The 27,907-nt window shown below is 41.7% G+C and overlaps 1 protein-coding gene across 1 annotated transcript in view; it reads left to right on the forward strand.

Annotated features, from left to right (window-relative positions):
* Window positions 1–8,867: 8,867 nt before the first annotated feature.
* DMRT1 (doublesex and mab-3 related transcription factor 1) overlaps window positions 8,868–27,907 on the forward strand; it is a 62,157-nt gene continuing 43,117 nt past the window's right edge. The window contains exons 1-2 of the mRNA XM_063423462.1: window positions 8,868–9,511; window positions 12,364–12,547. Of these exons, the coding sequence (XP_063279532.1) occupies window positions 9,227–9,511; window positions 12,364–12,547 (469 nt within the window). The 5' untranslated portion in view covers window positions 8,868–9,226. The remainder of the gene's footprint in view (window positions 9,512–12,363; window positions 12,548–27,907) is intronic.

The following is a 27,907-nucleotide window of genomic DNA, read 5'->3' on the forward strand; positions in this document are numbered from 1 at the left end:
CTTGTCCTGCCTATCCAAGGCTGGATGGCTACCCAGGCTCTGAGATTGATCTCTGCTCTAGAAATTAAAGTTCTCTTCAAATTACAGGATGATTTTCTTCAGGATGCTAACAAAACCACCTGCCAAGGAATCTGGTGTAGGAGACATATTTCACACAAACAGGTCATCCCCTGTCCCCACCCTCACCAGAGGGCAGAACAAAAGGAGCATTTGCCCTTACTCACAGTAGTGAAGATGATGGCTGAAACTCTTTTTCAACTGCAGAAAGGTTTGTGTATTATTCTCCTCAAGCCTGCAAGAAAATATGTTCTTCAAAGGCAGGAGCAAACCTGACAAACAGGCTATCACCATGGGCTGAACAGGGCTTCCAATGGTCAGCTGCTGGAATGCACTTTTATTGAGAAACATGAAAGCAAGCTGAGCTGGACATGATTCCCCAACACATAAATACATGAGCTGAGGAACTAGCTATTCCAAAAAATTCATCCTGAAATGTAATACAGACTGCCTGAAAGTGTCTGAAATAAGGAAACCAACGTGTCTCACATCATACTGAGGTTGTGTTTCCTACTACTACAATAGCATCCAAACAACTAAGTGTGCAGAAGTCACTCCTCCTGTCCCCTGCTAAGAAAAGGGTTGTATTAACAAGTATTTTGAGGCCACTTCTGAATTTCAGTGTTCCACTGTTGCCCTTTACCAACATCACTGGTCCGCTTCTAAAGTATGATTCTAAAGTGCAATCTCATATGACTTGGTTTGGGACATCAGTTATTTTGACCATCTTAGGAAGTTAATCAGTGCCCCCTAGAAGTTAATGTTGATAATAACAATTATTTTACATATCTTTTTGAATGGCAATAAAAGGTAAGTACAAGATACTCTTTGTTAATAACATTGCCACCCTTGATAACAGCTCCTACCTTAAAATATCATGATTGTAACCAAGTGAGTATTCTTCTCGAAAAAATAAAAAAAGGAATATATATGTATCCCTATGTGTAATTCTCAGTTTATTCCTCAATTTTGTTTTGAAAAAAGATAGAACGGATCTCACTGCAGCACATAAGAATAAACAGCTACTCGAAGTCGGTATGTGTTCTTCACCCAGAGGACCAGAACATCAGCAAGCTGATGGGCCATAAAGCAAAGTGAGTATCCAGGCAGGTATTTAAGGTATGTATCATTCAGACAGTGAGTCCTGCAGAGAGGAATTATGGGCTATTATGTTTATAACAGAGACTCATGCAGTACTAGAGGTGTACCCTCCTTACCTGAGGTGCCTAATGAACAATCTTCCTAGATGGCATTATTGTGAATTCACAGAAACTGCCTTCCAGTGATAAGGCAATCTCCATGCCTTGGTTTCTTGAAAACAGGTAAGAGAAAATAATGACTTAAGCAACCATGCAGAGAAGATACTCTTTGTTCTCAACGCCATCATGTGCTGCCTGTTACAATTTCAAACTCTGAGGATATTTAACAATATTTTACTCAAACCACGTGAATATTTTCATGCACTTAGCTGCGATGACTGAGCTGGGCTCAGAACACCTTCATTCTGGCATCTGCAAATGGCCCTGTCTGCATATGAATTTCAGAAAATGAAGGTGTCTAATTAGTTTTATACAATGTTTCCTTCACCTTTTAAGGTATCTCAGTGTCTAGACAAAGCCAGCCTAATAAAAATTATTAGCTTGACAGCTGAAATAATTTTTAACAGTGTGTGATCTTTCTTACCAGCTTCTCACTCGTAATTACTCTTAATTACCCAATGTGCATATATGGTGTACAGAGATCATCAACCTCAACACTGCTGACCAACACACAAGTGTCCTTTGACTTTGATTAAAATATATGGAAGACCTCAGCTATTTCTGGAGGTGATGCCTTCAGTTTTAGCTGTCATATTTTCCAGATTCTGTAGTGCATTAGTGTATAACTCTGAACTTCTATATAAAGTGTTAGCAAGTTCTCCTCAGTTTAGTTAGAACATTTAATTCTAACTGAATTAGTTTAGTTAGACAAAATAATCCTTTTCCAGCCCTAGAAATAAAGACACCATTGCAGCTTCAGGCCCCAAAAGTATAGACAATAGCAAATTGAGAAGAGCAATCTGAGAGGATGGGACTTCATAACCTGAAGCTGTAATTGGACAATTAACCCCAATACATAAATGGACCAAAACTCATAAAAGTGTGAAACCTCGTTGTCCATCTTGGATGTAGCCTTGGCCAGGCTGTTGTACTGCCCAAAGTGTATCCTTTGAAGGCCTTTTTAATAAACATCTACTTTATTCCTTTAACACTGCCTAGACTCTATTCTAGGTAGCCTCTCAAGGCACCAGAGGCTGTTCTGAGACCCCTGATGGACTCAGTGAATCTGAAAGGCTTCCTACAGGAAACAGCAGAAAATGGGCAAAGGGCAGCCCAGGACTTTGCTCTCAAGCATGTGTGCTGGTCATTCACTGATTTTAATGGGGAGTCTCACAGAATGCTCCCCTCAGAGCAGTACATTACGTGAAAAATATATTTATCTAGGCTTAAGGAAAAAAGATGAAAATACATCAGAAGGAAGTGTTGTAACAATATTTTCCTTCTACTGAGCATCAAAATTAGGACCAACAAATAACAATAACAAATAAAAAAATGGATGGATAGTGAATTGACATAGCAAAACCTACCCCTTCCCTTACCTCAGCTGTAACCATCCTTCAGAATTACAGAGTTTCAACAGTTTTAAGTTTCTGAAGATCGAGAATGCAAAATAATAAAAACTTGCACCATTTAGAGAAGGCATAGATAATAAAGCAAGTGCATTATAATTTGAAATGATCTATTTCTTCCTTTAAATACCAATTAGTTTGCTCAGTGAAGCGGAAATTTAACTGTATCCATTAAAACATTAAAGACCATAAATAAAAATTAGCAATTAATTGTGTTGCCTATTTTTAAGATGCTGGAGCTTAGTTTTTCATATTCTGGCAGTCTATCAAACTCAGCTCCATTACAAATGTCTTGGAGCTGAATTGATGATGATATTCAGAACTAAGGGCATTCTCTTCAGTAGTCCTACCCTGATGAAGGATCTCAAATGTATAGATGGCTTATGTGACTCTATCATTCTTACTGTGTGAATTAGGAATGTTAGAAATGTCAGCTTAATGAGTCATGCAACAGTCTTCAATGTTCTAAGTCACTGGATCCAATTAATTTTCAACTGTGCCTAAAATGAACAATGAATACTGAGAAGAAGCAGTTCAGTGGTTTTCTCCACACTCACTTTTTAACTTCTATTTTATACGTTGGACCTAATAATGCTTTCAAATAGCTATCCAAGTCAATTATTAACAATGATTGAAATTTCCAAGGACCTGACAGTGTTTTTTCTTCGGCCTTTATGTCTGCAATGAAATTATTCCGATTTGCATGAACAAATGAGGAAAGGAAGAATGTAGGTGTTAGTGTAAAAAATGGTAATGTTTTCCCCTTCTTTATGCATGTTACTAGTTAAAAGTAGTCAGAGGGGAAACATGGTAAACACTTTTAAAGTATCTTCATTCTATTTGCTTCACTGAACTTGAAAACTACTTTGGTTTTGTATTACATTTGGCATAATGTAGCGACATGAATTTTGTTCCCAGTGAATCCTGTTTTTATTGAGCAGTGTGGGCCAATCTTATTGGCTGGGCTCACAGCCACGAAGGGGAAGAGCCATTGGTTGTAACACACAGAGTTCTCCTTATTTTTCCTTAAGTAATTTTTACCATAGCCCTGACATTTGGACCATTTAACTCTATATTCTGATTAGTGTGTATCTTGCAAACAAACGTTTCTGCTTAGCACCCATCGCTGGTGGCTGTTCTCAGCTGTGGCTCATCTGAAGTTATTGATGTGAAGGTTCTCTTCCCCATGCTTATTGGGAGAACACCAATAAACAGAGTGTAAATAAACACACTGCTTCAGTGGCCATTAAGGCATGTCACCTCTTATGTTCCCCACCTTGGGATTCACATGATGCTGCTCCCTGCCCCCTGCCAACATTCCTTCTTGCTCCCTTTGGAGAAGGGTCCCCTGACATCCTATCTTCCCAATGGGTTAGGATTTGTACCAAAAGAAAAGAACGTGAACTGAGGGTGCTGAAGAGTGTACACACTTTGTCCTGCCTTGCTAACAACCAGGGGTCCTTGTAAGTGGAGATGGGCACAGCAGCTTTGTCACTTGCTGGCAAGCTGTGGGCCACCACCCCGAGTACTCTCCTTACTTTCACCGAGGAAAGGCAGGAAACAGCCAAATGGTGGCAGCACTATAAATTGCTGTAGTTGCTCACTTGGTAAGAGTGGAGCCCTGGGCACAGGAGTGAAAAAACCAAAAACCGCCAAAACAAAAATAAAAACAAACAAAATAAAAAAACCCCACCAATCTCAAAGGATAAATGAGTTTCAGTAGAAGAGAACGAAGTAGCACACTGAAACTCCTTATCCCTAAATGCCCATGCCATAGAAACGTTTTTGGAGCAAGGAAGACTGAAGCACTTAAAACCTTAAGTCTGAATGGAAGATTCAGCTTGACTGAAATTCCTTTTAGCAAAGGCCATCAGTGGTTTATCAGATTTCACTGATTTGGAGTAATGCTCCTTGTGCCAATACTCTACATATTCTCTCAGAGAAGTGTCTGAGAGAGCAGCTGCAAGGCCAACTTTAAAATCTTGTAAATACTGAGCATTTCAAGGCAAGGTTTGGGTCCAGATATATGTCCAATAAGAACCATTCCCTCTGTTGAGGTGTAGGCAGTAAAAGACTTGCAGGTAGTACAGCCTGAAAACAGAAACTATTAAAAAGATAAATACAGAGGCGGGAGAAAAAAAAAAGAAAAAAACAACCCAAAAACCTATATGCTACCAGAAAGCATCAAGAAATCCTCTGCTTCGTATACAAAACTTTGCCTGGGGGATTGTGTTTTAAGAGCCAATTGACAAAACTTCAGTTTCTCTTTAAGTTAGAGGAGGATTAAAATAAGGAATGAATGAAAGAGAATGGCACACCCGTACAAATGAAAGTAAAAAAATAAATAAAAAATGCACGGCTTATTTATGCCACCTACTGGATTTTTCTTGTAGTATGTTTTCAAGTGTTTTACTTGTGATGACGTCTGTCACTCCAGCAAACACACTTTCGTGGGCACCTGCTCAGACAAGTAAGCTGAAATCCAGCTGAAATCCAGCTGATGACTCCCGTGAGTAAACACATGTGCAGACTGGCACAGCTGGAGGAGCAGAGATGAGGGGAGCTCCACTCCTGTTTATTCTGCTCAGCTGATGGCTCTAGGGCAGCCTGGACACCAAAGCTGCAGGCAAGCACTGAGGCTGAACACTGAGGAGCCTCCCAACTCCTATCAGTGCCTCAGGGAATGTGCTGGCATGGTTTCCCTCCTTTGCTTGACTCCCTCTTCTGTCTTTGATATTTTGTTCAAAATGCCCAGAGTGTTTATGGACACGTTGATGTTTTCAGACAATACAGACTGGCAGTGTGCATGCTTTATCCTCTGTCCCTTAACACTCCTGCAGCTGAGGCTCTTTTGGGAGTATTACCGTGGAGGCCCAACCAGGAACACAGACTGGGGACACAGATCTGGCTGCAACAGAGCAGCAGGGCAGAAGACCCTGCCCTTAGTTTATTTTTCTATTATATATCTGTGGCAAGGTGACTATGGATTGGAGAAGGGTATCGCTACCTCTCTTGTCACATTAGTCTAGGAGGCTGTCATTCAACCTCCCCTTGTCTTGAAGAAAGTATTCATAACATTGCCAATATTTACAAAACATAGTCCTGTGTTTACAATTCACCAGCGTGAGAAACTGCACGTTTCTCCTTTAATATGAACGCTCAGCAAACTAGGAAAATTCATAGCAACATGGGAGCACAACAAGCCCTGGGGATACAGTCTATAAAATGATCTGTTAGAGTCGAAAATAACTCAAAAACTCTCTGATCTGACCCACTGACAGAAAAAACACCCCTACCAAAAAAAAAAAAAAATTAAACAGAATCCGGTCTAGTAGATCTCTAACATGAAATGCACTCAACTCCACTGAGTTCTGTGAAACTGAAGGTCTTCACTTATCAACACAAACAGAACAGACAATTTGGGACACAAGCATCATAAAGCCACCCTAGAACACAGTGTTGGAAATAAACTTTTTTTGCATTTCTCCACTGGCTTGCTAAGTCATACCAAATGTGGTGGTGGGATCATGTCTTGCTCCTGTCTATCCTTCAAAACGATAACCTTGTTAGCAAATAAAATGTTTTTGCCAGGTTCAAGGGATCAGCCAAAGGCATGCAAAGGACAAATCATCACTAACAGATGGTATTTTTTGGACTTTGAAGAAAAAGTTACAGCTAAAGGACAACTATCAGATATCCGTTAACACAAAAGGAAAAAAGAAAAGCACAAATGTCTTTTTGATTTGTCTTATTTTTGTAACCAGAAACATTAATTACAGTTATTTCCAAAGGTGATGGCAAACTGCAGTAATCTTAAGTCACTGACATGATCACCAGACAGACTTGAACCAGAGATGCCCAGACATGCATTACATGAATGATTACATGAATTTCCTGAAGACTTGCAGTGAGATTATTGTGATTTGTCTTAGGACTAATGGCAGTTTATGACCATCTCCTACTGCTTCACTACTCCACAGATGACAAATCCAACAGTGTTGTCAACCTCACCATATACCCATTAAAAAACTGGAGAAAAACATTGCACTCTAAACCATACTCAAAGTGTGACTTGGACTAGCAAAACTAAAGCAACTCATTATTAAATTATTGATAGTGTACTTGCATTTATCAGGCATGTAAATATTTTGGTAGTATTCATCCAGAACACAAAATGCCAGGTGGGTACTAACAACATTAATATTTTGTTCTGTACAGTAGTTTATGTAACATTAGGGATAATACAGATCTATGCAGTTAGCCTGAAAGGCAGTAGTAGAAAATACTAATTATGTGAAAGAGTGATAAATGAATGTTCTTACTGGACTGTTGCATTTTCTGCATTCTGTACTTCATCTCTGAGACTGGCTGTCCCACTTGGTTTCTAGTGAAATGTCAGATATATAAGCACTTTGTGACTGCTATTATTTTTCCTTTGTCTGTCTTTGCCTGCTTTATGCACTGTGCTTCTCTTTTCCCCTTTTCCACCCCCGCTGTCATTTATGACTTTCTTCTCCTACCTCTGTTGGGATTTTTTTTCCTTTCTTGCTCTTTTGATTTAGCCTCCTTCCAGCTACTTTTTACTTTGCATTTTCAATTGGCTTAAAGATAATTTGTAGGGGAGCACCTGAAAACACTCCTGTGTGTATTCTCCACTATGCACTGAACTTCGCTGGATATTCAAGGCTTGGTCCTAGACAAAATTTTGGAAACTGATCAATGCCCATATGACTTGAGAAGACCTCAGCTGGTTTAATTCAGGGAGGAATTTTATATTTTTATATACAAAGCTATGTATGCCTACATTGTTCACCTCCTTAAATATTAGTGATATGTACCACTACACGTAAAGGTAAATCCTAATTTTGTTCCTCTAAACATTGTGTTCATCTTATCCTGTCTTGTGGGAAAATGTGCAGTTACAGACATCAGAAATGTCAATCCCAGCAAAGTGATGGAAGGGAAAAGTTTCAGTTGCTGTGAGATGAAGGATGGTCATACCAAGCCCACACAGTTTGTGCTCAGCCTTCACTTGTGGACCACATCTGACTTGGGACTTGTGACTGGAGCTTAATAGGAGTGTTTGAATGAGGTATCTCTCGGGAGGATGAAAAGTACCATGTCTCCGATGTTGTACTATGATGGAAAAAGTCCTTTAAATGTCATTTATTAAAAGCTAATGCAAAGCATTAGGCAGCAAGGATCTGGGGCTTTCCTCAGACTAAGACAGGCACTCACTGTTTCCAGCATGGAGGCTCAGTCCTAGCAGAATTAGCTTGGAGTTAGCTGATCACAAAGAGAGAGATGCCTTTCTTGGCTTCTTCTAGCAGAAATAAATTTCTACCTACTGTAACTTACTGCCATCTGATATGCTGAGTCATGAAGCTGGGGTTATAGAAATCTTTATGCAATCTTTATAAATCAGCCTCACATAATCTCAGGTGCTTTCTGCTTCATCTCTGTTGAGTCACTCATTTGACAGTTGTCATTCATCTTAGATTGAGATGTAATTTAATAGTTTCATTTCAGCATGAAGATAGCGTCATCTAAAGTTGAGCCCAGAAAGATTTAAAGGTGTAACAGAGGAAATATTAATACTGTAAATAATATCTGTAGAGCTGCATGCGTTTATAAATCACACAGTGCCAAGCTGGAAAGGCGGCCTATGTAAAGAAGAAAAAAGCATCTTCCCTTGTGTTCTCCTGCAGAGTTCAGCTGCTCTGCCACCCACACCAGCTCCAGGGGTGATGGCTACCGAGTTATCACCGTGCTCTCACTCGCCCTTACACCTGCCGGAATAACCTGCCCACACATATGTCGAACAAGGGGTCTTTAAACACATTGTAGGATACGAGTGCGAGGCAAGCCCTCAGGAGGTGGCAGTCCAGCAGGACGCCAGCAGCCCCACGGCAGAGCAGCTGAGCTCGGGTGTTCAATTCGGGCGCCACACCTCTCCCCGGGCCAGGCCCAGCCCCGACCTGCCCAGCCCAGCCCCGGGCACCGCTGCGCTTACACACGGCCTCTCTGCAGCGATCCCGCCTCGCTGTCGCAGCCCTCGTCCAGCATCACCTCCACGGACGCGGCCTGCGGTAGCCGCTGAGGGGCACGGAGGGTGGGCAGAGCCCGCGGAGCGGCCCCCGGGGCCTGCCCATCCCTGCCCACCCGCGGGCCGAGCCCCGCGGTCCCTGTGGGCGTCAGGCCGCCCAGCCCCGCACCCACCGCCCCGCCGTGCGTCCGACGGGGACCGGCCTGGACGGAGCCCGCCTTTCCCGCCTCAGGCCGGCCTGGTGGGGGAGGGAGGAGCGCGGAGCGAAGGGTGGCCGCTCCCTCGGGGCAGCCAGGATTCCGCGGCCGCAAGGACCCCCCGGAGCAGGGGTGGGGGAGGCGCGGCAGGAGGGGCGACGCCCGCCTGGTGCTGCCCGCCAAAACGCGCGGGGTGGCGGGACGGGACGAGGCAGAGCCGCCCGGACCGCTCCACCGGCTGCCCCAGCGCTTGCCGCGATGCCCAGTGACACCCCGGCCTTCAGCAAGCCACCGGACGTCGCGGGCCCGGGGGACAAGGCGAGCAGCTTCGGGAAGGCGGCGGCCCCCATGGCGGCCGCCCCGGCGGACAGGGGCGCCGCCGCAGCGGGAAAGAAGCGGCCGCGACTGCCCAAGTGTGCCCGCTGCCGCAACCACGGCTACTCCTCGCCGCTGAAGGGGCACAAGCGCTTCTGCATGTGGCGGGACTGCCAGTGCAACAAGTGCAGCCTAATCGCCGAGCGGCAGCGCGTCATGGCAGCGCAGGTGAGCCGTGCCCGGGCGGGCTGCGCTGCGCTGGTCGCGGCGCGCTGCCGCCGGCGCGGTGTGCTCCGCGCCCGTCGGGACCGACGCTACCGTCAGTGGCCTTTTCCCAGCTTGCATTCAGCTAGAAAATTAATGATCTAGCCGACAAATTGCTTATCGAGAGTATTTTGTGCCGGTGGTGTCAGGCTCGGTGTAAATTGCGTTTCCCGATGGTAGTGGCTTCAGCCGTGTGCGTTTCTAACTTTTTTATGTTTTGGGGTTTTTTTTTCTTTTTAACGGCGTTGTTCGAAATTGTGTATTTAGCAACTTCTTACGTAGCTGTGTAGGTGGATCATCTTAAGTCTAAACGAGAGATCAGTATTCTGAGGGCTAAGAAAACAATCGGTATCCAGGGTGGGAATAACTTTTTTCGTTGGGCAGTCTAGCTGAAGTGTCAATTCTTGTCAGTGTAAATGTCGGGCTGTATTAATCCCTGTGGTGTTTTATTTCAAGGCTAGTTCCTAGACAAAACTGGGAACTGATCAATGCCCATTTGACCTGAGAAGATCTCAACTGGTTTCATTCCGGGCGGGATTTTGTGTTTTGATATACAAAGCTGAACTTCACTAAAGGGAGTGCTGGGCGTGTAGCGGAGCGGCTCCTGGGGTAGCTGAGCTCTGGGAGGGGTGTTATATGCACTCTTTAGTGCAAATGATCCCCTGCCGGCACATAATTGACAAGGCATTAGAGCCGCTGATGGGAGTGAGAAAGATCCATCCATCAGTTTGCAGCTGGTGAGTGCTCAGAGTTTCGCGATGCCGCGTAAAATGTGTGTCGGGCTGACAGGTTTTAAAAACTTCAGCAGCTCTGGATTAAATCCTTCCCCGCTTTTTTATTCTGTTATTCAATGCAGGTGTTTAAAAGGTCCTCAGAACTCAATGAGAGTAAGTTTTCGTCATTTACACAATACCTCCTTGTTGGTGGTATGGCAGTCGTTGTTGGCAATTGTTGTTATGCCTAAGTTGCATGCACTTTCTCTGCCTGGTGTGAACCATGGAAAAATAAATGTGAATCTCTTTGCTGTCTGCCTCGGAGGAGGGAGCACAAAGTGCAGTGGTCCCTGTGCAAAGTGTCCCCTTCGAGACAGGCTCTTTTGCTACTCAGCTGCTTCTCCCAGGCAGTGGGTGCCTGCTGCTAGCAGACTCTGGTGATGGTCCTCCTGGGGGTATTCTCTTCTCTGCCTAGTATTTGAAAGTAGCTTTGAAAGCCTCCCCAGCTAAACCTTATCTGTGTAGGAGTTACACATTGAAAGTCTGTCTTTCCCCCTTTTGATATATTTCTGCAGTAAGCCCCTTGATGCTGGTGGAATTTTACAGGTCAAGGTTGTTGGCTTGTGAAATCAAAGTCACAGTGGTGTTTGCAAGTCTGCACCTTCTGTATGGGATGTTTCTTATTGCAAGAGCTAATACTAACTTGTATTAACAGAATTATACATCTGTATTAGGAAACAGTGTGGCTGTTGAACATGCAAATGTTCAACAAAAGTCCTGTCCCAGATACCCAGGAGAATTTCCAACAAGAAAAGCCCACAATCCCAGTCTGTAGTCTGTTGTCTAGATTTCCAAGGTTTCAGTAAAGATGCAAATCAGTCATCTGACAAGTAGCAGGGTAGGTAGCTGTAGCAGTGTCATGTATGCTCCCCAGACTTGTCTGACATGGGTGGACAGATGTGTTAAATTGATGTACTAGTTCAGATGAGGCAGAGGAGGCTGTCTGTGTAATGAATATGGTTTGTTTGCACCCATGTAGTGCTTATAGGCTTGGCCAGTGCCAGCTAGGCTTTGGAACATTGTCAGCATTGGAAAAGAAATGGGAAGCCCCAGCTTCTCCAGACCTGCCCAGCTATCTTCAACTTGAGATGCTTGCAGGATGGTACCCTACATTTGCTGTGCTTCTTCCATAATGGTTCTGTGAGTGAGTACAGTACACTGAAATTTCCTTGGAGGACAACTTTTCCAGCAAAGTGCCAGCACAGGCCTGGATAGAGAGCAGATTGCAGGTACAAGCCCTCACAGAGAGCTGCTTTATATTGATAAGAGGCACAGCAGAACCCTGCAGACAGACTAGCTGTGTATCAGCAGAGGGGAGGGTAGTGACTACACTTTCTGCAGTGTGCTTGTCCCAAGAGCAGCTGTGTTGGGGGAGCATAGTCAGCTGTAGCACATCTTCACGTGGCCTTGGTGGGGGAAGATATGTATGTCAACAGCATTTCATAGGCTTGTTTCTGTTTGCTTGGACACAAAAAGGGGTTGGTTTTTGATAGCTTTATATACTTCTCTACCCACTGGCTGGATTGTGTGAAGGGCCTAGGGAGTAAGCCGTGTGAGGAGTGGCTGGGGGAGCTGTGTTTGCTTAGCTTGGAGAACAGGAGGCTCAGGAGGGACCTTCTGCAACTGCCTGAAAGGAGGTTTTAGCCAGGGGAGGGTTGGCCTTTTCTTCCAGGCAGCCAGTAGAGAAAGGATGAGAGGAAATGGACTCAAGCTGGGCCAGGGGAGGTTCAGGTTGACATCAGGAAGAATAGAAAGGATTGTCAAGTACTGAAACAGGCTGCGAAGGAGCCATCTCTGGAGGTATTCTAGAAATAACTAGACCTGGCAGTTAGTGCTGTATTTTAGTTGACATGGTCTCGTTTGTGTGAAAACTGGACTCAGTAGTCTTGGAGGTCTTTTTCAACCTCAATGATTCCATGATCAGCACTACCCTACAGTACAAAGAGTGAAAAACCAGCTTTGAATCTAAGTTGTTCACTGTTGCCAGTGTAAATTGTGCTCAAAACCACACAGCGTGCCCTATGTCTCATCTTTTGTTCCTAGGTTGCACTCAGAAGACAGCAAGCTCAGGAAGAGGAGATGGGAATCAGCCACCCAGTGCCCCTGCCCAGTGTCCCTGAGACGTTTGTTAAGAGGAACAGTGGTGGCAGCTCTTGCCTCTCACTGGAAAGCAGCAGCCCAATGCACTCGACAAGTACAGCCATGACAGCAGCTAGTACACCTCCAGGTAAAGTGCTCACTGCTGGGGGCAGTGGCCAACACTGCTTATGCCCACTGTTGACACCTGTTTCCCTCTTTGTAGTGACAGGGTTATGGAGAGTCCTCTCCCCAGCAACAGCATTGTCCTTTTGGCACAGTTAGCAGAAGGGAAGCATCCTGTCTTTAATATTTTATTTTATTACTTCTACTTGAGAATCAAAATTTCTTTTACACAGACTGGTGCTGTAAAGAAATTTGATAAGGGTGTGTGACTGCAAGTAGAGAATTATGGGAAGCTTTTGTCCTTTGTCCCAAAATCTGTACATCTGCTACAATCGTAGTAAGTGGGTTTTGGCTGCATGTGTAACTTACTCAAAATCTGACAATTTTCAGAATTGTATAGAAGACAAGTACACAGGAAATGTTACTGAGCCCAGCAGCAGAGATCTGCTGACATTAAGTGATTTGATGTTGTGGCACATTGATTCTGTGTGGCATGGTGTGATGAACTATGAAAGAGCAATCTAATCCTCTTTTACTACGACTTACTGTACTGCATTTAACCCTTGTAAAACAAACCCCCCAAAAAAATAACAACAAAAACCACTATTTGTCTCTAGTGGAATTTGTCAGTGAAAGCATAGCTAAGCAAAGATGGGATTTGAAGATGCTAGGCAAGTGAACTCTAGACAAAGTGTTTTTTCCTATGCAAATGGCTTTTTCCCTTTTCTAACTATACCTGACAGGTACAGTGATTGAACATATATAAGAAAGGAGAAAGGAGCTGGTGTAATTGATTTATTGTGTATAGACAGAAAAAAACCAAACAAATACAGATAAAAGGAAAAGGAAATTTCATTCTTTTTAGTCATCTATACACATACCAGTAATACAGGTGAATATACTTGCCAGATAGATGATTCTAAAGTGTGCAATGCCTTGCATTAATTAATAAAAGCACAGTGCATGTGTGTGTCTTCAGGTGATGCTATTCTGTTTTGCAGGCCATTAAAAGTATGTCAGATGGATTTGTAGGATCTAGTGCAGACAGGCAGTTTCAGACTACTGTAGAGGAATTTTGTTGGGAAGCTTTTAAAAGAACTGCTTAATAAAGCAATAAATAGCTTTTTATTAGCTTTTTTGTTTTCATTATGTTAGTGTCACCTTTGAATTGATGCAGTTACTCCTTTCATATTTGCATTACTGCGTGCTTTGTCTATAGACATGGAAAAAGCTGGCTGAAGATTAAAGTAGTATATTCAGTAATATATAGAGATTGTGTGTAACTCAGGAGAACAAGAAGATCCTTGCTTATACAGAAAGGAAAAAGAATGAAATCATTTTACTGGTGACAAAACTGGCATAAGCTTTGATCTTAATGTTTTTAAAATGTCAGTATTTAATTTATTAATCCAATTTTAATGATTGCTAATTAATTTAATTAAATTATGGTCTTCTAATGAAAAACATTGACCAAACAAGCTTAAAGGCAATTCACATGTTTGAATAAATACTTGAAAACATAAAAATGCCTAATTTTAAAGTAGTTTGAATTGTTCAACTCTTTTTGATCAGAGCAGTCATCTTCCTTACAATAGAATTTGAGCAATTTAAATACATTGTTTCTCAAGCAGTTTACTAAATAGGTAACTGTTATTATTTGTGTCCAAATAAATAACTGTTTGTGAGTGACAACACGTGAAATACAGGTCTTCATCTCCAGAAAGAAGGTGTGATTACAGTCAAGAATCAACACAGGGTCAACCTTGTTCACCAGAAATGGAAGCATCTGTGAATAAATAGGAAATTAGGTTGATAGTTTTGCTTTTGGGCACCTAAGTAGCAAGTCACACTCAGAGGTGACTACACTGTATAAATGAAGTTACATCCCTAATGATTTTGGTAGGTTCATCTGCTGAAAGGTGTAAGTACTTGTGGGTTCTGACTTGACACTCACGACTGTGTGCAAACTCTGAAGCTGAGAAGGTGCTCTGCATTTGTCCAGACCTGTAGGGTAGCTTTGCCAGGTGTCTGAGTACAGGCTTTGGTGAGGAATATAGCCTAAATATCCTTGTGCTTTTCTTTTTAGCATATAACAATCTTCTTTTTTTCAGATGAGAAGTTGCCATGTGGCGTGAGTTCTGGATTTAGATATTGGGTTGTGTCAGGACTATGTACTTAATGGATTCTTGTATTGCTGTTTTATGATTTTATTATAACCCTAAACTGCAAGCAAAATGAGAGACCCCATCAGAGCAAGTGTCAGTGTCTCAGGTTGGTAGGCTGAGGTGCTGGTTTTTTCAAGAACTTACAGTAATTATTAAAGCAAGCAGAGAAAGTGAAACCCTTCATGGCAAGGGGAGTCAGCAGTTCCCTGCAAGCCTCAGGGAAAACTGTAGCTCCTGGGAGTGCAGCGTGTCCTGTATGACTCCCATGAGATTGGGCAGGAGGTGATCTTGACAGCAGTAATTCTGCTTGTCCTCAAAGATTTTTGGCTTATGAGAGCAGTTCTTCTTTTGGACTCCCATCACATGGAACACTGTTTGCCAGCAGAGGAGTTATGTGTGAACGAGTCACACAAATCAGATGTAGTGCCATAGAGAGAGTCATTGCTTGCTGTATCCATTTTATTAGCAGATCAGAAATAGTATGATGCCTGGAGACCAGAAGCAGTTTTTTAGATCCCATTGTGACACACTGTTTTTGAAAAGGGAAAAAATGAATTATCGTGGTCATAGGATAGGTGTTTGAACATTAACCATGTCAGGCGTGTTTACTTTGGAGGGAGCATATGTTCCCACTCAGAAACAAACTGGGAATTTGCAGGGTAGTGGGAAGGGAGCAAACCATGGTCTCAGGGCATTAGTAGAGTGTCTTACAGACTGAGTTTGTTGTTTCTGTGCATTTCCCCTTAGAAGTTGTATGTTGCTGAAAGAGAAGGCCTTTTAATTGTACAGAGCAGCAAAAGTCATTATCCCAGGCATTGGACATAACTGTCCTTCCTTCTGTAGGATAGGTGTATCTTGTTAGGTTAACAGAGATGCAACATTTAGGAAAGGTAATGGTGAAACATGTGGAATGTGCTTTTCAGACATTCTCATTTTACAGCACCTGTGTTCTTCACTGGTTTGTGTCAATTCACAGCCTCTGACATTTTGATATTTAGAAGTCACAGCAGGCCAGAGAGGAGAGGCAGATGAGGTCATTAAACACCTTAGAGTTTACTGAGAAAAAGAAAGCTGCTCACACTGAAGGAAGGAGAATGCATTTCACCTTTGCTTCATTGTGTTTCATCCTTGTCACAGACCAAGGGTTGTGTTTAGCATTTGGCCAGTGGAATGGCTGCAAGATACATCACCAGATGACTGGAAGGTGCTGGAAGGCACCCATTCTTTCTGCTGCTCTGCACTCTTGTTGGCCCAGTTTAGAAGTGTCCAGTGTAAATGGGATTATTGTGTGCAAAATGCCAGCTCCTGGTCCTGTGCTATGTTGTGGTTGTTTGCCTGTTGTTGTTGCAATGATGGCAGTATTCAGGTGCCTTCCTGGTATCACTGGTTGACAAACACAATTTCCAACAATTGTGAATAGTAAGCTTGTATTTGTTATTTCCCTTTGTTACATTTATTATGTTTGACAGAAATAAAATAGTACTCTGTTTTTCTCTAAGTAGGTCCTGCATTAACTTTGAAACTCTAACAAATAGAAGGATTTTTTTCTGCTCATAAATACAGACCGTAGTGGGGTCAGCAGTAATACAATGCCTAATGTATGATGGTACTGAGATCCCTTTGAACTTCCAGTGCCCTAGCTGTCTGCAAAAACCCTACCATGCCTTCTTTACTCTTCCTTTACTTTCTTGATCACTGTATTGTAATTTCAGAAATTGATGCCATGATCTTGCAGCTGTTGTGCTGCATAAGTGATGAATTAAAAAAAATAGTTGTTACAACTGAAAAATATCATAGCCTGGTTTAAAAAAAGTGAGACGTTTTATTTTTGAAAGAAAGCTCTGTAACAGTATTTATATTACAGTGTCATGTGTTGTTAGAATTTCAGTTTCATCAAAAAAGCTTCATTTTAGTCAGCTGATCATGTGAAAGCTGCTGTGGCCATTTCTCTGTGAGGGTGCTCAGAGGTTGAAACAGGTTATCCAGAGAGCTTCTGGAGCCTCCATGCCTGGGGAGTCTTAGAACTTGGGTGGATGGAGTATAAGCAACATTATCCAACTGGGAAGCTGGCTCTGGTTTGAGTAAAGTTTGAGCCAGCTGGTCTCCAAAGATCCCTTCCAAAATAGACTGTTCTGTGAATCTCTGAAATTTCTACTTGCTTGCATTGACATTAAGTCAACATACTTAAATTTGTAGTTCAGCCAGCCTCAATACTGATAAGCATTTGCAAGCCTGTGAAAGAAATCTTTACTCTTTTGACCTAGTAATACTCAATGGTAGATCTATTGTTTTTTTAACAAAGAATTGCCTGTGTGGGGAGTGACAGGTGGTGGAGGGGATTGATAGTTCAGGTAGCAGCAGCCTCAACAAGGCTGAGCAGTAAGAAGGCAGCATTGGCTGGTGGCTGCATGCCCTCAGAGATCTTGGTGGGTCTGCACTGGCTGCTGGTCCATCCTCCTGCTCTTCACTTTTCTCTTGGTCTGCTCACTACTTTCTAAGGATGATTTTCTCCTGCTGCACCCATGGCTGCTTCTTTACCAGTTTTAGTTGCTGGCTGCCTCTTGGTTCTGCCAGCCTCCTTCCATTGTGTCCTGGTGCTTTCCCCTGGCATCTCCCAGAGTCAACAAACCTCTGTTCAAAAGTGAGGAGTACAGTTTAACATGACCTGTCTTTACTGCATTGTAACAGCTAGCAAAGAGAGAAGTTCTGTGTCCTTCACCTATGAATAAGTAATCCATCACCATCATCATCATTTGGTTTTCTCCAGTTCATTGCAGTTAGGATGAGAGAAAAAGAATCATATTTGCATATGTCTCTTGTAAGAGTTTGTGGACTGTCTTATCTCTCGTGGACTGACATGATTTCCACAGCACAAGTTAGATTTTGTCTTGGGAAGCAGTTGCTGGAAGTGGTCTTCTGCCTGTATAATAACTTTCTTAGTTAGTAAATCTCTTTCAGGCTGGACTAGGTACATATTACAGGAGCTTTGAACAATCTTCCCTTGTTTTAGGATAAAATTTATGCTTCATAGGCTTTTTAAATTCTGGACTGATACAAGTATGCAATGAACAAAGCACTCCACAGTGTGATGGCTGTGGCTTTGTAATTTTCTGTCAGAAAGAAAGAGCCTGTCAAAATAACGTGTTTTGCTCAGAGTTGTGTAAAAAGGAGTTGTTTGTGAAGCAAGAAGGGGTGGGAATTTCAGCTTCTTTCTGCTGCTTTGGCTTCACTGTACTTGGGAAAACAGTAGAGGAGTTCTGAGCATCTCATTATAAAAGGACATAGATAAATCTGAAAGGATAGAGGGAAGGGTGACAAAAATGATGTATTGCTTGTAGAAAAGGAGACTAAGGGTGGATATAAACAGTCTATAAATATTTGAGAGGTAATAATATGGAGGAGGGGGAGGGATTATTTACAGTGCTTGAGACAGCATAACAAGGAGCAACGGCTTGAAACTAAAAAAGGCAAAATTAAATTAGACACTAGACACTTTTTTCCTAACTAGTAGTGCAATTAGCAGTGGAGTGACCTGCATAAGGACAAGGGGGTAAGTGAAGCATAATCAGGAGAGGTGTTTAAGAGTGTGTTAGATTATGATCTCAAGTGATTAATATGGGGGTAAACTCTGATCAATGTGCAGGTTAAAGCAGATGACAGAAATCTGCAGCTTTGTTGTCTCTTACATGATTCATTGCCTCTAGCCATTGTTTGACTGTGTTAAATAAATCATAATGTTACAGGGTTCTGCATCTCTGATTAGATGTTTCCAGTTAATTCTCCAGTTCTCTTGCAAAGCTTGCACTTTTCCTGCTCCTCTTTTCAAGCAGTATTCCTTATTGCAGCTTTGCATGCAATAAGGATGTGTGTGTAGGTGGCAGAGTTTTAACTGAGCTAATGTTTGAAGTGCTGTGCATGTTCATTCAGTGAGGCACTGACTCTCATCGAGAGACTGATACTTCCATTGTATTGGTGAAACAAGGTAAAGCTAGCAGCAGTTCTCAGAGTGTCTGAATTAAGAAGTTTTATTTTTCTTGTCAGGCTTTCAGTCCTGCGTGATGCTTCACTGGAAGTGAAGTGTTTTCTTTTTGAAAACAAATAGAATTGTAAACAGATTTGGAAAAGCCTCGGAGAAGACTGCTTTTCTTTTAATGTGCAAGTGGTTATTCCAAACCTTGTCTAGGGCTGTCTTCACCAGAGGCAGGGGCTGGGGAGAGGTTTCTACAGTGTGCCAGGGAAGCAAGGGTGCCAGGGACTAGTTGTGACCTACCCCTACTCCCTTACTTTTAGAGAAAAAGGTTGGTCAGCCCTAAGATGGAGGTAAAGCACAGGAAGCTCAGCAGTTACTTCTATCCTCCTTTCACATTTTGGAAAAGATTTTTTGTCCCCCAAGATGATTAGGAGTAGAACTGGGGTTTTTTAGGTTTTTTTTCATTTTTGAAAATACTTCACCATAGGGCTTCGTTTGTTTTCAGCACCTTGCTGTCCAAGTTTTTTGACATCACATGAGGTTTCCAGACACAGACCTGTGGTTACAGCAAGACAGCTGCCGAGTGGTGTTTGCTGTGTGCTGGACAGACCTTGCCATGTACAGAGTCCTAGCAGCAGATTCTCTTCCCAGCTAAGGTAACAGAGCTAGTCAGCACATCCGATTGTTCTTTGTGCCTTGGAAGCTCTTCCTCTGTAACACGGGCGTTTGCATATGTGCATTCAGATTTAGAGAGTTATCTGTGCCAGATTGTGCTTTCCATTTGTTTTTATGAACACTGAGATAAGGAATGGAGCAGGAGCAGAAAATGTACTAAGAATTTCTAAGAATTTACTATCCGTGGGCACATTATTCACTATCTTCAGCTAACCTCTTGTTCCTTTCTGTGTCCTTGAAACAGTTGTTATAACTTCTCTGAATGTGTGGGGCTCTTTGTTTTAAAGAAGAGATATGAGCGAGGAGTGAAGGAGTACTGCATGCTTCCCTAACTGAGCACTGATTTGATTTCTTGCATCTCCTTTTGTTTCACATGCTTTCTTGTACCTTGAAGACTGCTTTCATTTGCTTAATTTATCAAATAACTTCCTATTTCAGCCTGTTCAACCATTTTCCATTTACAGTAGATTTGTCACTTAATAACATGGGAATTAAAATGCTTCATTTTGCATTTCTTTTTTTTTTTTTAGGAATGCTTTTTCTTTTGTATGAATGTTTTTTCATATGCCTCTTCTCATTCCTCTGTTTCATTAAACTTTACTAAACTTTCTTCTGAGTTTGAGTACCTGCTGGTCTTAATCAGGATAGTGACGAGCTCATTTACTTAAATAACAAATGATGTTCATGCACATCTGTCCTGTGTTTTCCTGAAGAGCTTGCACAGAGTCAATTAAATACTGAGCTTGACTTTCTTTGAGGTGAGATTGGATGTCTGATTATTTTTTTAATTCCTGTCTCCAGTTTTTATTCATACTATTTTATTGCTTACAGAGTAATATTTTATATATATATATATAAAATATTTGGTTATTTGGATGATTGGTAATGGGCACAACTGAACCTCAGAAGATGCTAAGCCTCTATAATTCCAGTCATTGTGCATTTATCTCAGTTATGCATGAACATTCATTAGTGATCAATTTACATTTGCACTGAAGCCGATTTGTGAGTGCAAATGTTGGATCCATCCAACACTGGCAGTCATGTACAAAAGTTATGCACATCTGTGTGATTCTTACTTACTCACTCAGGCCTGCTGGATGACTGCAGTGTTTTTTCACTACTCCTGCTTTTAGTTTTTGCATCACATATTAGATAGAGTTAAAAAGCCCTCCTGTTACTCCTAGTTGGTCTGTTGTAGAAACTTTTGGGTTTCTGTCATCGTAATAGTTTATAACCAAGCATGGGCTCCAGCTAATTCCAACCATCGTCCTACTCCCTTTATTATTTTTAGTGTGAGCCATAGTGATTTTATCCTAGTCATATTTCCTCCAAGGTCTTCTATCTCAGACACTTGTGAAGCTTTCCCTCCCTTCTAATGTTTTCTTTGATCTCTTGTTAATGACTTAAATCCCTGTAGATTTAATCCACACTGAGTTTCTTTCTACTCGTCTGAATTTGCTTCTTTGCCCCTGCAGGTGTCTGGGCTGTTTTCCATCACTGTCCAGAAATCTGTTTCTCTTTCCTAATTTCTTGTAATTTTTAATTTCTTCCTCTGTTTTTTAAAAGTTGTGTTTTTACGTTTGTCTCCATTACTCACTTTAGTAGCATGTTGGATATGGTAGCACGAACACAAAGAGTTAACTATTTGTAAATTTCCATCTCAAATTGGGTATCTCAAGGTGAAAAATAATATGTATACATAGATATGCACACACAGTAGTCTGACTCCTATCTTTTATACCGAGGGTAGAAAATGGTCCTTGTTTCTCATGCTCCTAATTTTCTGAAGCACTGATTTTATTGGTCCTAATCCCGTTAGCTAGCACACATGCTAATAACTTAAGATATATAAATAATCCTGTTGTCTCAGTTCAGTGTGGACAAACATATGCTAGAGCATTAAAATAGTGTCTACCACCTTCACAGAGTTGAAACCGTATTAAAAATTTTGAACATATTTTCTTTACCAAATCCATTCATATTTTTTTCTGCTAAAGATTTGAATACGGTCACTGTAGCTGTTTTATAACAACCAAAAGTGCAAGAAATGAGAGAACAAGCATTGACCCCCAGCTCACATAAAAAGATCAACTACTCTGCTGTAGTCAGTGATAGAGACACTGAAAGTTGAATTTGCTGCTGTGGATGTCTTACTGAAAGCCTGGAGCTTAAATTAATTGTGGAAATAAAATATTATTCTCTGTAGGTTTTATTTCTACTGCCATATTAGGAGGATTGTTGTTGTTGTTGCACAGTAAATGTTTGCAGCACATCATTTTTATTGAGTGTACACTAAATGTGAACAAAATGTGCCTTCTCCAGTTCTACTGAAATCAGAGGTATTTCAGCTTCTGTTACGTGGATCTGGACTGGAGCTCTGTCTGGGACTGAGAAACTTACTTTGCCAAGCTGCAGTCTTCTGGATGAAATTGCTCTCTCCTTGGGTTTTTTTGTTTTTGTTTTCTTTTTTGCTTTGCACAAATCACATTTTCTTTTAAAAAATACAGGTTTGTGTGAAGATTAAAATTAGGCTAAAATCTTGAAACTGAAAGAGTGTTTGAATTGTGTTAGAAAAGCATACACAGAGTTAGCAATAATTTCACCCATTATGGAATAATAACTCTACATATGGAAGATAGGAAGAAATACTCAATAATTTTTTCTGGTCCTTGCTTTGAAAATAGACAGGTAGTATTATAGCTGTAGATGGAGATGGTGACATTCTAATTCCAGGGGAGAGATGTAGCTGTTAAGCGAAGTTCAGACAACAGAATTAACAGAAGTTTATAGGTAAAGATTCTGTCAAGCTGGTAATCTTTTATCATTACAAAATTGTTTGATGAAGTGACATATTGATGCAATCACAAATGCTGCAAGTCATTTGATTTTAGTATCCCCTGGCATCTTGATTAGGAACGTGAACTGACAGAAAATCAGAATTCTGTGTGTTACGTGGTTTTAAGGAAAATGATCCAATTCGTTTGTAGGTCTGAGTGGGGAATTTTAACACAGTAGTGTTTCTGGAAGCATCTCAGAGGGACTTGCCCTTTGCTGTAATCATCCCATTGGCATCTTGGAAGGAAATCTGGCATCATCACAGGTTGTGTTGGTAGGGATGAAAGGTACAAGTACTGGCAAGCACTGCAGAAGGCAAAAGTGCACTGCAGGGAGGGTTGGTTAGATGATTGGTCACATGCAGGCAAAAGCTATTTTAACCCATACCAGAAGTGAAAAAGGGAGAAGTCCATCAGGAAGAAACATTGTCACTGCAGAGCTGGTGATCCGGGGGGGTACTGTGCTGAATGTTAGTGGTTCCTGGTGAAAGAGGATGACCAAAAACTGGCACAGTCTTTCTAGACAGGTATGTGTTTGGAGAAGCTGGTGAGATAGTCATGGAACTAGTGCTAGTGGGACTGCTTCCCTTGGGAGCATGGCACATAGCAGAAAGTGAGCTCAGAATGAGTATTGGAAGGGAGGGCATCACTGAACAAAAACCAGTGGAAGGTTGGGAGAGGGGACAAGGGAAGTACATCTGCTTCCCTGGTCATACTGTTCCCCAAGTTTCTCTTTGTAGCTAGTGGTGGGGATGTAGCAATGGTCTGGACCCACACACCTGGACTTGAACTTGGAAGAGCTCAGGCAGGAGACAAAAGAATGATGAAAAGACCAGAAAACATGTACTGGAGTGAAAGTCAGCAGTTTATTTTCACTTTAGTGATGCCTTTAGGTAACGTTTATTTGGTTTTCAGTATGATTGTTCTAATTGCTAATGCCTTCGCCAGACTATGGCCACTCAAGTTAAAAGTTTTCTGTGTTATTTCATGGGCTAAGTTTGGTATTGTGAACAGCAACAGCACTGGGGATGTGAAGTCCTGTGAATTCACCATAAGGCTCAAGAATATCTATAGGAGATAACCTTTGTTCTGAGGTCTCCCAACTTTTCCCTGAAATGTGTTGTCCCCATTGCCTAACATTTATCCTAGAGTGCCTCTTTCTGGCAAGTTTTGTTCTTTTTAAAATCTGTTGTCCCACTTAGAGCTGGTTTAGCCCTTCAGAAGAAGAACTAGGTAAATGCCATTTTGCTCAAAGACAGCTCTGGAGTTACAGAGGAGAGAAAAAAATAACACTGATTCCTTCTAGGTGAGATTGAGTTCTTCCAGTCAGGTAGCCCTTGAGAAGCATGCCCTGTGCCCACAGGCATTGGTGCCATTCTGCCAGCTGCTCACCAGTAATGCCATCTGAACTCAACAGTCCAGTAGCTGCATCTAGCAAGGATTTTTTCATGACATCTATATAACCCTAGTTGTCAGACCCACTGCAGGAAAGTGGCACTGACTGGTTGTTTTGTCTTGCTGTGGTGGGAGGAGGTGAAAAGCATGGTAGGAGTTGGCAGGTTATAAGGTATAGTCATGATAAAGAGGTGGGATAATTTGGTCCTTGTACACTTCAGTTCCAAGGAAGAGGCCAGAGGCCCTCAAGAGAGTCAGAATCATTAGACCACACACTTTGGGGTTGGTTTGTTTGTTTGTCTGTTTGTTTTAAATGTGTAATCCTGCTTTGAGAAGAATGATGTATGTTTCTGGTTAGGATTGGAGAGGTACTGTATCGTCAGTAAGGTGTTTTGGCTATGCTAAATATTCCTAACCTGGAGACAAAGCTGCTGTTCGCCCTCATGTCTGATATGACTAGTACTTGATATTTTTCTATCTCTGTCTCTAATAGATGTTAGAGCACAGCTCTGTACCCAGGGCCATCTGGGAAGGTAATCTGAACAAAAAGGAAAAAGAACCACCAGATTTCATGTTTGAGCTCAGCATAGGGGCATAACATTGGCATTTGATGGAGGGAGGAAGAGACAGAGGCTTTCTGAAAAGCCTTCTGGTCAAAACAATTGGAAGTGCTGCAGATACGGCTTTCCATAGGAGAATGAGAGTAAAAGAGCCCTGTACATCTCAGAAACTAGGTTCCAGGACAAGGGTACAAGCACAATCTCCCCTCCTGCTCTGCAAACCCTTTTGTTTGCTGTGTTTGCTGCATCTTGGTTGCAGAGTGGTCTCTACCTCCCCACTGCCTGAGAGGCAGCACAGAATGAATGTCCAGAGATCTGCAAACTGAGAAACACAGAGAAGGGTTTTATCTTCACAGCAGTGCCTCGAGTAGCTACATCTTAGCCTTTGATTTCAGGGTTGCTTTTAGGAGTCCAGGGTCTCCTGATTCAGTCTGCTTTTAAAGGAGAAGGCTTTCACTGACAGATTGAAAGGGATGATTCTGCATACCTTGTGCTACAACAATTCATACTGTGCTCTTTTTGTCCAAAGTAAATACCTAATCCCTGATGTTTCATTTTATTTGTCATGATGTTAGAAAAGTGTCTCAGATTTCCTGATTCCTGGGAAGTTTGTTTATTTAACTGCACAGTTCAGAAATACCAAAACCTCTTTTTTGTACTAAAATTTCCTAAGTCATAATTTCTTCAATATGTCTTTGCAGATAGGGGTGTGAGTTGAGAGTTTCATACATAGAAGCACCAAAAAGAAAGGTTTTAAGATAAAGCACCCTCTGGCATGTATTGATAAATAGGGAACTAAGGGGAAGACAAAAGTCAGGATAACAGGGCATCTCTCCTGTTTTCTTGAGTGCCCTGCTTCTCTGTCATCTCCAGTTCTAGTGCCCTTAGGAAGAAGAGGGTTGTCTGTCGTACATGGACTTGTAGTGCAGTGAAGCTGTTAACTGAAGCAGTTGGTGCTGGGATGCTGATCACTGCCTGGTCCTTTCGTGGGAGCATTGAGAATAATGAAGACAAAATCCTGGTTCTTTGCACATTCACATCAGTATCCATAAAGGACAAGCCCTGTGAATGTCATATTGGACCAAATTTGTCTCTTCAGGAACCTATACTGCATTAACCAAAGATATGAATGGGGAGTGGAGTGGTTTGTGTTCTGCATAATGAAGGAGCAGTGAATGGACTTTGTGTGAAAGAGCAGGGTCAGCAGGTTACAAAGCTGTGAAAACAAGATGAAAGAGACTCTGTGGAGGACGAGGAGAAAGAGAAATGGTGGCATGGGAGAACAGCTGGGATCTTCTTCAGAGCTTGATGTTCCGGTTGAGCTGCTTGTTGCTGTCACGCTCCATAAATTCCCACTGAGAGACTCCAGCCTTTTCCCGTTCCCTTCTTTCTGTTACTGAAGGGGTTTCCTTTCCTTTTCTTACTTTGTCTAAAGCAGGGAGTGGGAATAGGGAAGGGGTTCGTGTGTAATATGTTGTACAGTATCACTGTGCAAGGTACAAATAATAAATCACACACTACATACTTAGACAATTTACTGCCAGCTTTTGTATACGCTGTGACAAGTGCTCAAAAGGTCAAAAAAGCTTCCTTAACAAATTTGATAAGATAATGCAGTGAGCTGTAACATCATGAAGTCCTGGGGGCCATAGACCAGAATAGAAGAAATAATTATGCATGGTAATGGGTAATTACAGATAATGGCCTTTTTTGGGGGTGGCAGAAAATTACACAACCCCACAGCCTTGCCTGAAATGAACATTGTCTAGCACATTAACTTTATATTAAGCTAAAAGTTCAATGCTGGAACCAAAGATAATCCACAACTTCTAATGGGAAGAGAACAGAAATACTCCTCTCAAAGACACAGCAAGCGTGTGGGTTTTGTTCCTTGGGAGGCAGCGTTTCTCAGCAGAAAGTAATAGTGCCAGCTTTCTTTGACATCTGAAATAGCTCTGTCATGATTGTCTGGTGGGAGAAACACATTGTACCAGAGTTTCTGATTATGATGTTAGGGAGTGATTTCACACTGGTCTTGTTCAAGGCTACTGTCCAACCTCAAAGCCAGATACGAATTGAACTAAACTAATGCATTGCAAGACTTAATATTGCTAAACCAGCTAAAAAGAGTGTGTCAATGCTTTATGTACTGAACAAGGAGAAATTGTAAGGTACAGATACAAGATTCTTTTGAGGTATGAAGGCAGGTGTTTCCTGACTGAATAATTTTTTACGTGTGTTTTAATAGTGTAGCTGTTGCTACACCATTGTTGCAGAAGCTGAGTTGCAGGTAGTATTAAAACTGGTGAAAACAGTCACTCTAAATTGAAAACTACAGGAAATGTAAATTTACCAGTAGCTGAACTTTGCTTACTGGGCAGTGCTTATCTGCTCCTTGAGTCACTGTGGTACTTGAATAGTCACAGTTTTGTATTTTCAACAGCAGATCTGTGTATGTGCAGAGTATCTGTAGGCATAGAAAACATAAAAACTGTTAACCATTGGCTTGTATAAGAAAACATGCCAATAAATGGGGACAGTGAAATTCTCTTAATTGCCAAAATGTGTATACAAATCCCTTTTCTTACAATCATATGGAGACTAATGTGGTCTAACACCACATGACTAAATTGAAGCATGCTACAGCATGCTCCCAGACATTGAAATGTGGCTCTGCTATCCTGATTTATAAAACAGTTACTGGCATGCATCTGTCACAAATAAGCTGCCTAGTAACCTCTCTGAGATTCTGTGTGGTCCAGTAACCATTCCCAGTAGGCACTTTGGTGCTACTCTTTGTTGTACTTGTTAAGAAAGTCTGATAATATGGACTCTATGTCATTTGACGTCATATCAGAGGCTTATCCAGACATACTTAAATTACTGTTGCTAGCATATAATAAGATGTAAAACGGGCCCTTAACAATACCAGTGGGAATAGAAAATACTCCATGATTTTATGCAGCCTTCAAATTTCAGTGTTTGCACTTCTCAGTATATATCCTTAAAAACACATTTGCATCTGTGAGAAAAAGATGATGATGGAAATTCCTGTAAATTACCTGGCCTTTCTCCTTTCTCCTCCCAAATGATCTATATACTGGCCTCTGCGTTGATTTTGCCATGCATATCCGCAATTTGTGTAAATCGCCATAGCTTTATTGAAGTAAATGGTCTGAGACTGGTTTACATTACCTAAGGACTGGACCAGTGTTTTTCACCATGCTCTGCTAGGCGAAGGCAGGAGCCCCTCATAGGTTACTGAATGTAAAAGACATATGTGTAACTGACCCCTAGTACTCACCTTCTTTAAAAGAAAATACCAGCCACCCTGAAATGAATTACTGGTTAACTACTATTAATATGCCATAGAGCTGGAGAGTCGTCTACAACACTGAAAGATCAATACCAATATTTATTGTGCATCATATTGATCTTCTATGAAAGAGTGGGCCATATTTCACACTGTGTACATAGTGCAAAAAAAGTAGCATCAGTTCTCTACAGGAATTAGTAAAGACATAGAAGAGAACTTAGATATCCAAGGGCACAGCTACATGAAGAGGTATTGTTGTCTTCACTGCAAGAGTGTTGCTCATGGATGGAGAGCCTGTGATAGCCCTACATAGTAGACTTGCCGTTCCAAAATCGATTGAATTTAAACTGCCTTTTTTTATTGTTACTATTACTCTAATTTCTGTACCTCCTTGTACAGGCTCAGTCCCATTTTTGGTCATGTTGCATTTGCAGCTTCGAAAATGCTATGAATAAGTTGTGGTGATT

The sequence above is a fragment of the Prinia subflava genome, chromosome Z (assembly GCF_021018805.1).
Source record: "Prinia subflava isolate CZ2003 ecotype Zambia chromosome Z, Cam_Psub_1.2, whole genome shotgun sequence".
Taxonomy (NCBI): domain Eukaryota; kingdom Metazoa; phylum Chordata; class Aves; order Passeriformes; family Cisticolidae; genus Prinia; species Prinia subflava.